This window comes from Sminthopsis crassicaudata, chromosome 6 (genome assembly GCF_048593235.1).
Source record: "Sminthopsis crassicaudata isolate SCR6 chromosome 6, ASM4859323v1, whole genome shotgun sequence".
NCBI lineage: Eukaryota > Metazoa > Chordata > Mammalia > Dasyuromorphia > Dasyuridae > Sminthopsis > Sminthopsis crassicaudata.
This window is the reverse complement of record NC_133622.1, coordinates 181,919,282-181,933,612: the sequence shown is the minus strand read 5'-3', so window position 1 is coordinate 181,933,612 and position 14,331 is coordinate 181,919,282. Positions and strand designations below refer to the sequence as shown.

General features: G+C 37.9%; 1 protein-coding gene across 1 annotated transcript; it reads left to right on the top strand.

The window, feature by feature from the left end:
* Positions 1 to 2,822: 2,822 nt before the first annotated feature.
* Positions 2,823 to 13,804, top strand: GRPEL1 (GrpE like 1, mitochondrial). Its single transcript, XM_074272592.1, has 4 exons — positions 2,823 to 2,978; positions 6,488 to 6,650; positions 7,494 to 7,575; positions 12,421 to 13,804. Exons 1-4 carry the CDS (start codon positions 2,917 to 2,919, stop codon positions 12,765 to 12,767), a joined length of 654 nt encoding a protein of 217 aa, XP_074128693.1. The 5' UTR covers positions 2,823 to 2,916; the 3' UTR covers positions 12,768 to 13,804.
* Positions 13,805 to 14,331: the final 527 nt, after the last annotated feature.

Sequence of the window (14,331 nt, the reverse complement as noted above, 5' to 3'; positions counted from 1 at the left end):
TGGGTAATAATATCTTGACTTGCCAGTTAATCGGATTTAAATAAAGCAGGGTAACCCAAAATTGTCAGCCTCACTCTCTTCCAGACATATAGCAAGACAGAAGTCAAGACAACTATTGAGGACCAGGATATAGTAGATGACTTTGGCCAAGCTTAAGTGCTCCACAGTGACTGTTACAACTGGCTCAACAAATTGTTCTCATCTACTTATTTGTCAGAAGGAAGTCTTCATAAGCTTGAGGTAGATCTCTCTCACTGAAAAAGTTGATAGCTACTTTCAACCTGGTTTAGCCTGTCTGCCAAAATGGTTTGGCTCCATGAAACTATAGCAAGATCTAGCATAGAGCTTTCTATAGACTTAGGTAGCAAGGGGTTCTCCTTCTCTGAGTCATAGGTATTTACTCTGAGAACAGCCTTCGCAAGTCCTTCGTTCTAGTCTCCCTCTCCCCTTTCTGGAGATCTTCAAGGACTAGCCAGGGCAATTTCCATAATTCAACCCAGCTACCTTAGAAGAATAATGAATGCCTCTCCAGATTCAAAAAAAAAAAAAAAATCAGTAATAGATATTTATGTGAATGGGAGTAAAATCACTTAAATGCTGGTGGGGAAATAGTTAAATGGCTGAGGACACAAGCAAACTTAAAACAGAAAAATACATCAATTTGAATAATCCAAAAATAAGTCATCTGAAGAAATCCTTTGGTGGAGGGTGGAGCTGAAGGACTCAGGCATCATATTAATAATGGCTAACATTTATGTAATGCTAGAAGCACTTACTGTTTTGGAGACTGCAAAGTGACATAAAACTGTCAGCTAAATTTCTGGCATAATCACTCAAGCTGCTCAAGAGAAACCCAGGATGTTGGAAAATTGATAAGGAGGGACTCAATATCTTTCTGGAATAGACAACAATGATAGCACCAGGGTCTGACATGAATGGAAAGACAGCTACCAGCTCTTCAGAGAAGATGGGCACAGTGTGAAATAGATTTTTTTCTTCCTTTCTTTTTTAAAGCTTTTAATTTACAAAGCACATGCATGGGGTAATTTTTCAACACTGGCCCTTGCAAAACCTTCAGTTCCAAAATTTCCCCTCCTTCCCCCCACCCCCTCCCCAGATGGCAGGTAGTTCCATACATGTTAAATCTGTTACAATATATGTAAATCCAATATATGTATGGCGTTATACAGTTATCTTGCTACACAAGAAAAATCACATCAAGAAGAAAAAAATGAGAAAGAAAATACAAGCAAACAACAACAGAAAGAGTGAAAATTCTATGTTGTGGTCCACACTCAGTTACAATCCTCTCTCTGGGTGTAGGTGGCTCTCTTCATCACTGAACAATTGGAACTGGTTTGAATCATCTCATTGTTGAAGAGAGCCACGTGCATGTAGAATCTTGTATAATGATTGCTTGGTCCTGCTCACTTCACTCAGCATCAGTTCCTGTAAATCTCTCCAAGCCTTTCTGAAATCATCCTCCTGGTCATTTCTTACAGAACAATAATATTCCATAACATTCATATTCCATAATTTATTCAGCCATTCTCCAATTGATGGAGATCCATTTCAGTTTTGAGGAATAGATTGCAACTGTCTGCCTTTGTGGGATGAATCCAAAATAGAATTGTAAATCTATATTTAGATGTTGGCCCAATGATGGGACAACAGGAGGTAAGATGGCCTGCAGACTCTTTAAACTCAGATGTGAGTCCTTTCATGTTGGAGGCTATGAGGGGAGGAAGGAAGAGAAGGGAGGGGGAGGGAAGGGGTATTTAATCCAAGCGTTTGGAAAGTGTTAGTGCTAAACACTTTTTTCCCCCCTGAGGCTGGGGTTAAGTGACTTGCCCAGGGTCACACAGCTAGGAAGTGTTAAGTGTCTGAGACTAGATTTGAACTCAGGTCCTCCTGACTTCAGGGCTGGTGCTCTATCCACTGCGCCACCTAGCTGCCCCCAGTGCTAAACACTAAGTATAGAAACAGAGTCCTAGCCTCAAAGCGCTTCCATTCTAGCCACGAAGACAAAAAGCTCAAGTTCTGAAATTCCACCCGTGTAAATCCAACCCATCTTCCTTCTAAAAGGAAGCGAAGACCTCCAGAATCCCCGTAGGCTCAGATTTGAGTCCTCTGCAAGCAGAACTTTTCTAATTAACTCAGCGGCCGGTGTGATCAGCGCTGTTTCCCAATCCCACAACGCCCTCCTCAGGCTTCTGCATTGCGCGGGTCCGCTCAATCTTTATTTGATGAAATCCTTCTCCCCCTCCCCCCCTCCAACAGCCCGTCCCGTTCTCCCGGCCGGGGCTGTCCTTTCCTCCAATGGTCCTGGAGAACGTGGTGGAGACCTCTTCTCTGTAGTACTCCTGTGTATTGGGTTGCTGGAAAATGAAGGGCCATCTCCTGGAGGTGGGAGTTTCCAGTGGCATTTTCAATACAAAGAAGAAAGTGGGCCTGAAAGTCCCCGAAGGTGTCTTCCGGTAAGGACTTTTAGTAGTCAGTACCGCAGCAAACCTCCACGTGGTTAGCTAGGCGTTATCTTTCTCTCCCAAAACTTTCCCTCTATTGGTTCTCGCTTCTCTTCCGCCCCGACCCGGAAGCTCTCCTCTCAGCTTCCCATCACCTTTACCCCCTTTCTCCGCCTAACTATGAAAAGGTGGGGAATGACGGAGAAGATTCTCGCTTTCCTTCGTCAGGCCACTCCCCCTGCCAGGCCGCTCCGTCCATAGGGTACGAGGATTGGTGAAATAACTTCTGTCCATTAAGGGAACGACAAACGCCAATTGGTTAGGGCTGTGGCAGTGAGCCCGAGTTGTTGCGCGCCTCCGTCTCGCGGTAGGACGAGGCTCGTCAGATGAGAACGTGCGTGCCGTTGCGTATACGCAGCATCGGGGGCAAATCGGGGTTGAGAGGGTAGCCATGGCGGCGCAGTGTTCGGGTTTGGTGCGGCGGACTCTCCCGGCGATCGCCCTCTCGCTCCGGTAAGAGGCTGGCAGGCTTCTCCGCTGAAGGGAAGGACGGGGTCCTCGCCTTCCTGTCACTGTCCTGTCGCGTGCCGTCGCTGGAGACACACAACCCTGTGGGGAGAGGGAAGGGCAGTGGACCGCCACGGGCCTACGGGACCGTGAGAGGCTTTGGGAACCCCGGGGTCGCAGTTTCTGGGCGGGAGAGTAGCGGTTCCGGATTGGCCCAGGTTTCGATTCTTCTGCCAGCCCCGGCACCGCACCCTAGGACCTCTCTCCCTTAGCCCTCATCACCCCACCCCCCTTCCTTAATTCTCCCAGCCTAGAGCTACTCTCCATGGGTGCCTCCCCTTCCCTACACGTCAGATTCCCTTCTCCGACGGTGCGGGTCTCACGCTCCCTCCCCTGAACTTGGAGTCCAGACTGTGAACAGCACAGGCTCCTCGGACGCGGGCAGAGTTCCCAGGCTGCTTCCCACACTGTTGGGACTTTGAGGCGGCGGCATCGAGGGTGTGGTGGGAATAGCGCCCGCCTTTGGAAAGAGGGGAGCCCGTGGTTGACACTAGCAGCGTGATCTTGGGCCAGAAACCTTTGGAGCTTCGTTTTCCTCCTCTGCAAAATGTGTCCTTGTGAGGAAAGGACTTTGCAAAGATTGAGATGTGACTTTAATGAGCTCTATCTGTGCATCCTATATTTCCCCCAGTTTGACCGTAAGCTTTCTGAAGCTCTTTCGTGTTAGTGTAGTAGATATTTAATGATAAATGTTGGGTCGGCCAAAAGTGGCCCAGAGGAGCTCACGTGGTAATTCAACGAATTTGAATACGAATGGTGTTTAAGGCACTGCTGGGTGGTGGGGATATAAAAATGAAATCTAAAGGACTTTAAATTCTGATGTGAGCGGGATGTTGTGAAATAGGAATTTCGCCAATAACTGCTAAGTTCTAGGGAAAATACAAAGATAAGAAGAGTTGACCCTTGCCTTTGTGCAGCTTCCTGTCCAGTAGAGTAATGAGAACCCAGGATCAAAGCGGTCTTCACCCTCATCTCTCTGTTGAAGAGTTAGGTTTACTGGAAAGTTCTAGGTTACCTCTGAATTTCATTCTGTGTGAGGGTTTTTTTAAAAACATAATCTTTACTCCCAAGTGGCTTCAACATTCTAGAGCAGTGGTCCTCAAACTTTTTAAATAGGGGGCCAGTTCACTGTCCCTCAGACTGGGGGAGGGCGGGACTATAGTAAAAACAAAAACTCACACTGTCTCCACCCTCAACCCACTTGCCATAACCTGGTGGGCCGCTTGTGACTGGAGGGCCATAGTTTGAGAACCCCTGCTCTAAAGCATTGTACTCTGCCGAGAGCTAGTTTCTTGATAAGATAAGGAAATCACTAAAATGGTTCTGCCCCCTACAGTGACTAAATCCGGTAAGAGTAAATACATATGTAAGCTGAACATAATTTACTTCGTTTACAATAGTATTTTCAGAGCATCTGAGGCTGATAGAGATTCTCTGGTACAAATGAAACATCCTTGACATTTTTTTATAGTGCTGAGTTTTTTGTTATTTTCATTGTAGTCACTAAATTGGGAGGAGGAAGGACCTTTTTAAAGGCATTGTGAAAATGCTGATCTGGACTCACCTTCACATTGGTGAATCAAGGACATAAGGATATTGTACTAAAATAAGCATTTACGTCTAGTCCAAGGGTCATAAGGGCAAGCACCCTGACCTTCTCTGTCTCTCCTTGCTAAAAGTTGTTTACCTCCCAGAGTTAGGTTAGTGGGAGGATATCTAGCCAAATCAACAATTACTGAAGACCTTCTATTTATTCAACCCAGGAAGGGATTATTCAAATCGATAGTTATTTATTAAATACTTTTCTTGTTCAGTGCTACTGTAGGGGATGAAAAGAATTAAAAGGCATTTTCACTATGTAGTTCAGTTCATTATCCAGACTAACACTTTACAAAGCCACCCTCCACATCCATGAATTCGTGTTGAATCTGTAACGACTGATTTCATTTGGAAAATATAGTAAGAAAAGCATTAATGGTTGAGTGACTCATGAGTTGAGCTAGGAAACCATTAGGGAAAATCACTGGGAAATTTTTGTGGACAAACTTTTACTGTAATTTTCCTTCTCTATTTCAAACCCATGAGCTCTGAATTTTAAGTCTTTATACCACAGTTTCTTATCTTGTTTTTACCAGTGAATCCCTTAAACTATCTTTAAAAATGGAGTAACATCTTGCTCTTCAAATGGAAGAGAATAAATTGCTTGCCCCAGAAGAGTAAATTTCAACAAATAAGTAGAAGTTAAAGGGGTATAGATTTCTCTTAACTAATATATAGACTTTGTGGTTTCTGCTTGTTTTTTTTTTTTTTTTTTTTTTTTTTTTTTTTACTTTTGAGCTGCCCCCAAATGTAATGGACTGCTCTTGTGAAGTTATGATTAGGACTCATTAAAAGTAAGCTGTCTGACCTCTGGTGTCACATCTTCAGATGCTTGCTAGATATCTCAAACTCAGCATGTCTAAAACTGATGTCATTATCTTTCCCCTTAAACTCTTCTATCTTCACACTTCCCTATTACTATTGAGGGCACCATTTTTACCCTGGCTTGAATCCTAGATATTATTCCCAATTTTTGATTGCTGGTCTTTCTCTCTGTCATCTCCTTTCCCCTATGTCCAATCTCTTGACAAGGTCTGTAGCTTTCACATTTCTAACATTTCTCAAACAGGGTTGCCTGATAAAAATATTACCCTGGGTCAGGTCATTATTTCTTTATGCTTGGACTATTCCCTATAGGTCTTTAACCATTCTTCATTCAGGTATCAAAGTGGTTTACCCAAAGTGCAAATGAGATATATATGTATGATTTAGATTCTAAGCCTATCTCTGTAGCTACTAAGTAGCTTTTTTAGCATGAAACAATTGGGCTATCTGGTCTCTCCTACCCTGTGAGTTATATTGTCATGCTTAAAGAAGACATTTGGAAAGATCATGGATTAGGTTGGCCATTAATACAATTAGCATATTAATATTTTGTATCAGTAGTTTGTACCAGCCAGTTTATTTATGAACATTATATATTTTCAAGCAGTTAGGTGACACAGTGGATAGAGTAGCAGTCCTAGAGGCAGGATGACTCATCCTGAGTTCAGATATGACCTCAGATACTTAATATCTGTGTGACCCTGTTTGCCTCAATTTCCTTGTCCAAAAAAAACGAATTGGAGAAGGAAAAGGCAAACTATTCCTATATCTTTGCCGAGAAAACCCCAAATGGGGTCACAAAGAATAGGACACAACTTAACAAAGGCATTGTACTTTTTAGACTAAATTTACAAGTTTAATTGTAGCATTTTCTATAACCAAGAGTTTATATATTTAACTTGAGTTGATCATTTTATTCCCTCTCGTGTTTCTGGCAAATAATTAACATGAGAGAAAATTTTAAACATCCTCTTTTGTGTTATTTTTTTTAAGTTGTAAATAATAATTAACATTGCTGAATTGTTTTTCAGGACCTCTTCTAGACTGCTCTGTACAGCAACAAAACAGAAAAATAATGGCCAGAACTTAGAAGATGACTCTAGTCAAAATGAACAGAAGACAGACAGTGCCTCTACAGAGAAGACACTAACTGAAGAGAAGGTCAAATTAGAAGAACAGCTGAAAGAAACTTTGGTAAGATATGAGTGAGGGTAATGTAAACTGTTGGATTCTCAATCTCAATCCTACTGTCTCCCCTTCCCCCCCCAAAAAAAAGAAAAGAAAAACATTAGTAGAATACTTTTTAAAATACATAGATCAGAAACAGGTTTAAAGACAAAGGAAGAAAGCTAAGAACTAATTTGTTTAATAGAAACGATACTTTTAAAGTATATATGTAATAAGGTTTAGTTTCTTTTGTTATTATGAAAATTTTTATATTTGGTGTTTGTCAAATTCCATAACGAAAGATTTTTTTAAAAAATCTTCTGGAGGTTTAGGATCTATACATTTTGTTTGTTGCTCTATAATATTGAACAAGTCTGAACCTTTCACTTTCTCATTTATAAAATGAAGGAATTGAACTAGGTGGCTTTTAAGTTCCTTTTCAGAGCCAAAGTTCTGTGGATCCAAGTATGCTGAATAAAGATTTATTATCAGAGAGGAATTAGATTCAGATGAGCTTTCCTAGGTCCTTGGCATCACACACAAAAAGGATTTGAAAATTAAATTTAATGTCCACTTTCATCATGAGTTGTTCTACCAGTACTTTGAGTAAAAAATTTGAACTGTTGTAATCTTCCTGGAATAATATTGGGTTTGTTGGTTAAAGAGTGTGAGTACTTTATTTAGTGGGCTTTTACTTTTCATGCCTGCTTATATTCCATCCTTTCCCCTGATTATGTTTGTTTTTAATAAAGAAGGATTGGCGGTACCAATATTAAAGTGCTTCATCATTTGGGATCTTTGTTCTATCCTAATTTACTACTAAAAGAGAAGATAATAAAGGAAGTAATCTGTCTTTAATTTTTGTTTTAGGAGAAGTACAAGAGAGCCTTAGCAGATACAGAGAACTTGAGGCGGCGGAGCCAGAAATTGGTAGAAGAGGCAAAATTATATGGTAAATGATCCTCTAAATCACAGACCACTTTTATTCACAAAAGTGCACTGGGCATAAAACATTTTCCATAGAAATGCTACCTTTCTTTCTTTCTTTTTTTTTTAAATTTTAATGGAAGAAAATAAATGGATGTCCAACGGAAGAATGTGCAGCATCGAACAGAATGGGGTTGGAGGAAAGTTGACATACAAGGCCACTCCCTGGGATGTGTCTAGATTGAGGGAGGAGGGAGGGGGCAAGATAATCAAGGATAGCATGTACATAGAATTTGGTGTTATAGTCAAATGAAGTACACAACAAAATTAATCTGACACTTGAAGCATAATTTTTAAATACATATTATGTGTAAATGTTAAATTTGATTTAGAAGCCAAAAACCTGGATTCATTCCTAATTCTGCTTACTTGCCATATCACTTAACTCCTCTGGAAAAGTATACATGAATACTTAAGAGAACACATTACTGGTTAGTGTTCTGTGCTGGACTAATGTACTTCCCATCATTGTCATTAAACAAATATAGTGCAGAGCTGCTAACTACAACTGCTAGGAATCAGCAGGGATGCAATATATTTCAAAGTTTTATGCACGAGAAAAGGGATTGCATGTTTTTATAAACATAGTAAGATTAAGCAGATATAAAATCTTGTTTCCTTTTTTATTTTTTTGTAGTCTCAGAATTTTCTTTATAGTATTATTTAAACTTTAAGAAAAATATAAAATTAATTAGTGCAATATGTTATGTAGAGCTTTAGTTATTAAATAATTAGAATCAAAACATTAAGTGCTAGTGCAGATAGCAGTGCCGTTACTTTTTTTCTCTATTCTTCCTTTGATGCCTTTTCTGACTTAGCATGGACCCTGGTTCCTGAAAGTTTTGTTAAGGGAACACAAGCTCTAGTATGTTGTTGCCAGACCAGAAAGGCTTCAAATGTTTGGGTTTTTTTTTTTTTTTTTTTTTAAGTAGCACCTTAACCTGCTGTTCTGAGGCAGTATTGCAGAGGGCAGAAGCTTTGGTCTGTGAGAATCCTATAGCCTCTTTTCTACTCTCACTCTGAGACCTTGAACAAGTGTTTAACTTTAAGGATCTTTTATCAGTTAAATGGGGAAATGTTTCAAAATCCTTAAGATTTCTGTGAAGAGAATAATAATATTTAAACTTTAATGCATGGTAGAAATGTGATGAATTTGATAAAGTCCCTGTCCTCCAGGAATTTATATAAAAACATAAAGAATCTTTTTGATTACCAGCAGGGATCTTTTTTGGTATGAGAATTTTTATTAACAGCATAAATTACACTTTATATTGTAGAGAAGAAGTTCAGTCTGATATAATTGTAGTTTCATTTCCTAATAGAATATTTTATTTTACATTTTTAATGTAAGTTTTAATAAAGTTTTGCTTGAAAGGGAAGTTATTAGTAAATGAATTAGAGAGATATTAGAGGAATTATTTAAAACCTCACAACTTCCTTTATTTAGTCAGTGAGTCGATTATTCTCACTCAAGGAAATAATCCTTGCATCATGCTTCCTTTAAATGAGACTATGTCTACCAGGAAGCATTTGTATTCTTAAGTTTGAGGTGCTAGGTGCTGTACTTATTGGATGATTGAAAGATTTGGAGAAAAGGAAGGGCAGAATTGGATTAATTAGAAACTTTGCATAAGTGAGGGCAGAGCAGCAAGGATGACAGGTTAGGAATGGAGTGGATTGAAACTCGTATAGGTTTAGAAATATCAGTTTATGCTTGGCACATTGCTTCACACAGCAAATACCCAATGCTTATTCCCTATGAAGAACAAGGAAGAAATGAAAGGAAGTTAGAAGTACAATTGTTTTTAAGCTGAGAATGACCCAGTTGAGAGAAGACATTGAAGATGTGTAAGAGAACACATGATTTATAGAGCAAAGTCATGGAGGAGAGGGATACCTTTAGCAAGAAAGAGAAGAAGAGTGAAGAGAAGGATTTGCCTGTAGATGGCCCCTGAGTTTTCTGTCACTTTAACTGGAATCCACTATTAAGTGATTTGGTGGAACCAATAAATCTAGAATCATAGGTTCTAAAACTGGAGGGAATCATTGAAATGGAGTCTAATCCTGGTATTTTACAAGGTAGGGAAATAGTCCCCAAAAGGGAGGCAAGAGTAGCTAGCCTGAGCTCGCCCAGGGTCAGGAAGACTGAGCACCATTGCACTTGCCACTTACAGCTACTCTTCTGAAAGCAGCTCAGCTATTTTGTATGACCTCTAGGCAGACTTAATTCTTGAGATAGTAACTTAAATTTAAAAGTTGATTAAAAAGGACATTTGGTTATTCCAGTAGGGATTCACCTTTATGGCTAGGATAAGTTTGAAAATGTCAACATCTTTTCTTGAATTCATGTATTCAAAAATAGTACAAAAGTTGTTTTATAAGGTAAGGTCTAAATTTAGCCCAAGATACTGAATATATATTTTGAATAATTTTTAGTTTAGATCCTTCCACTGATCACCTCCTTGGCTTAAGTGGATACCCTTGCAAAGTCACTGTAATGCTCAGAATTCCATTGATAAAGACTTCCTTGACTTGGGAAGGCTAGTCCTTTGATGACCAGCATAGCTGATCAACCTGCTTAGTCACTCGAGCGCCTTCCATTTTGGTAGGACCTGTTAGTTTGTGCTCCACTGATGTAGCTTTTGTAAACATTGGGTCACCTCTTTTCTATGGTAAATGGATAATTTTTGTGAAGGAGCAGCACATATAAATGAACTGTTACACATACTATACTTTTTAAAATGCATTCTCTATTACATGTTTAAAAATAATCCACAATTATTTTAGGTGAGAAATGGCAGTACATTACTTAATCAGTTTATCACTTTAATAGCTGGGTGGCACAGTGGCAAGAGCTCTGGGCCTAGGATCTGAAAGCTTGAGTTCAGCTTCAAAGAATTCCTGTTTGAGCAAGTCATTTAACCTCTGTTTACCTCAGTTCTTCAAATGTAGAACAGCACTTAGCTCAGAGACGCAAATGAAGATATTGTAAAACACTTAGCACAGTGCCTGGTATATGTTAGGTACTTAATGCTTATTTCCTTATCTTCCTCTTTCCTGATAATATGAATACTTTATTTTTGAAATCACATGTAAGAAATCTTGAAAGATATCTGTGATTTGGTGGTTACATGATAAATTCCATTTTTAATTTTGCATCTGTTTGTGTTCCCAATTAGAGCTCCTTAAGAAGAGGAAGTACCATACCATAAAACTTAAAAAAAAAAAAAAAAAAAAACAACAACTTATAGTAGTCATTCAGCAAGTATTTAATTTTCTAGCTTTCAAAAAAACTTTTAAGTCCCATTCATATAGCCTGCATGTGGCCTCTCATTACTCATGCTGAGTCTTAACTCAGTACTTCAGAATAAAATTTCATTTCTTTAATGGAATTGAAATGTACTGATTTTTTTTTTTTTTTCCTTCATGTGGTATATATAATCCCTGTTTTCCAAACTCTACTTGAAAGCTTTTCTTTTTAAAAAATACTTGTTGGTGCCTTTTGTTTTCATACACATCACACCTGGAAGTGTGGGGACTTTTCTGGTCCAGTTTCTTAAGAATTAGTTGTCCATGGACAGTTTCCTCTCTCATAGGACTTGAAACTTGCTTTTTTTTTTTTTTTTTTTTTTTTTTTTTTTTTTTGTTTTATTAAGTGTATAATAGTTTGATCTGTAATTTTCAAAACTATTGATTTTCCTTGTTTTCTGCACTAAAAAAAAGATGTCTCAGTGGCTCATCTTTTGTTCCCACTCAATGAAAAGAAAAAATTACTTTTAATAGTCAAAACGGTTCCCATATTAAACTATGCCCACAAATGCATATACTCTTGTTGAATCCTTTACCTTTGAGCATCATTCTTCTTAATTCTCAAGTCTTTCAAAGTTATTTCTCTTTATAATGTTGTTATAAATTGAATAAATTGATCTCCTAGTTCTACACACTTAGCTTGACATTTCATACAAGGTTTCCTAGATTTTAAAACTATCCATTTTGTCATGTAATGATATGATGCTCCATTACATTCATATGCTCCATTATTTAATAAATGGACTCTTTCTTAGTTTCTAATTCTTTGCTACCATTTTTTAAAGTACCATACATAAAAAAGAGCTTTTTCTCTTTCTTTGATCTCCTTGAGATATAAAAGGTCTCAGTTTTGTGATTTGGGGATACAATTTCAAATTACTTTCAGAATGGCTAAACCACATCATAATGGCGTACAAAATTGTTTGTCCACAGTATTTGTCATTACTTTTTTGCTATCCTCTTTCCAGTCGGAGTGTTAGAGGAAGAACTTCAGAGTTGTTTTTTCTAGAGCTCCCTGTTCTGAGGCCATATTAAAATTTTTTCATCCTGTTTTTTTTCTGCTTATATAAATCTTACCTCTTGGAGAGAATATCAGTGCTTAGGAGACACTTTCACAATCATCTAGTTTTTGTGGTCTTCCCCCTACCCTCCATCCTGCCCCCCCCCCCCCTTTTTTTTTTTAAACAAATGGAACTTAGGCCTAGAAAACTTAGCATCTCATATTTCTGTAGCACAGTATCTCAGAAGGAACAAAGGGGAATATTACCCATTGTATAAGAGAAAAAAGACACAGACCTTGTGGTATGTATGACTTGTTAAGTCATGCAGCTATTCAGTTCTAGAGCAGGGGCTTGATTTTCCAGTCCTGTTTCCTTTCCACTATAACCAAGTTGCTTTGATAATGTTTAGCTGATATGTAGATGAAATTTGTGATTACTATGTAAAATAAAAATTTGACATTAAAAAATATAATTGCTTTTTTTTTTTTTTTTTTCTTTAGGTATTCAAGGTTTCTGTAAAGATTTATTAGAAGTTGCTGACATTTTGGAAAAGGCAACAGCAAGTGTCCCAAAAGATGAAATAAAGGAAGAAAACCCTCATTTGAAAAACCTGTATGAGGGTCTTGTTATGACTGAAGTCCAGATTCAAAAAGTGTTCACAAAGCATGGTTTGCTCAAACTAAATCCTGTTGGTGCCAAATTTGATCCCTATGAACATGAAGCCTTGTTCCATACTCCAGTAGAAGGGAAGGAGCCTGGCACCATTGCACTAGTAACCAAAGTTGGGTATAAGCTACATGGGCGAACCTTGAGACCTGCTTTGGTGGGTGTTGTTAAAGAACCGTAGCAATCTAACTTCCCCACATCTAGATGCCGTACAGCTATTAAGTGGATATTTTCTCCTTCAAACACTTTCCACATTTTCCCACCCTTCATGGAAGGCTTAAAGTAACCAGTGGCTCAACAGAAAGCTCACTCAGTCTTGAAATTGCATTATTTAATGAACTGAATAATTTGGAAGGTCTGCAAATTGATTTTTAATATTGCATATTTAAAAACAAAGCCTCTGAGGCACTCTTGTACTTGTATAGTATCTTGAATAATGATTTGTTAAAAACCCTACCTACTTAAAAGGTATGTTCAGTGAATAAAATGTCTCCAGGAATTCTAATGTAACTGTCCAGAAAGATTTATGGGGTTGGTTGGTTGGTTGGTTTTTTTACTGTGTTTCTCATCCTGGAGTTTTGTTTTTTTCCTTTTGTACTATGAAAAGGTTATGAGAAAAGCTCTTTTGAGATTTATGTCTAGATAAAACCAACAGATTTTCTCTTTGCAACAAATATTCTTATACTCTTTATGAAAGAAGTATACTTAGGTTCCTTGTTTATATGTTAGCGGATTGCTGCCAAGTTTTGGTGGCTTCTAGCTTTTCCTTGGAATACATTGGTAGTATAGTGTTGTTTATTCAGAACCATTATGTGAACTTCAAAATGAAGCTATTTAAATAGTATCTAAGTACTACATATGATTCAACTGCCACTAATAATTTGCCCAATATTTGGATTTTATTTCAGACCTTTAAATAATAAACCATTTTTAGTAGTCCTTTTCATTGTTAGAGCTTTATTTTGCCAGTTAAGTAAATTGATTTGGCCTTCCAAACTTGAAAAAAAAATTGGTTGCATCCTTTTGGAGTGTTAATGTTTAAAAGGAGAACTTTATGTTGAAATCAGTTTCTGAAGTAATTTCAACTGTATGTATTTAATTTTACATTCCTTAGTAAGCTCTGCTTTTCCAGAGTTTAGGAACCAAGTGCTGGGTATGCTTTTTAAACATTGTTTGAATTTATTATTTAAAAGGATTAAAGCCCTAATTTGTGCTAAATTTCCTATTTTCTGACATTTATTTGTTGGGTTATGTTCTAGTATTAATGATGACCCTCATATTAGCCACCTTTGACATTTCAAAATGAAAAGCCCTAAAATCATGTTTAACTTTTGGCTTTCTTACATACACATTTTAATTTGCTAAACCACTTACTTGAACTATGCAAACATCATGTATCTCCTATTTATTTGGTCCTCAGGCAATGAAGTTGAAAAATGACAATTCTTGCCTTTAGACTTAACAGTGGTACATGACAGCTTTACTTTGCATTGTCTTGAATATTTAAATAGAAGATATCTAAAGTATTTTAAGAAAACTTCATTAAAACATTTTGAGCTGAAAAGTTTCAGGAAAGACTACATGAGATAGCCCTTGAACTAAGCCCCAAAGAATAGACATAACCGTAGAGATGTGGGCTTGTGTTTTAAGCATTGGAGGGGGAGGGGTAGAATTGGGACAGCTTGAGTGAATATGCAGAAGTGAAATAAAATGAAAATGGGGAATGGCTAACAGTTTGCCTGGAA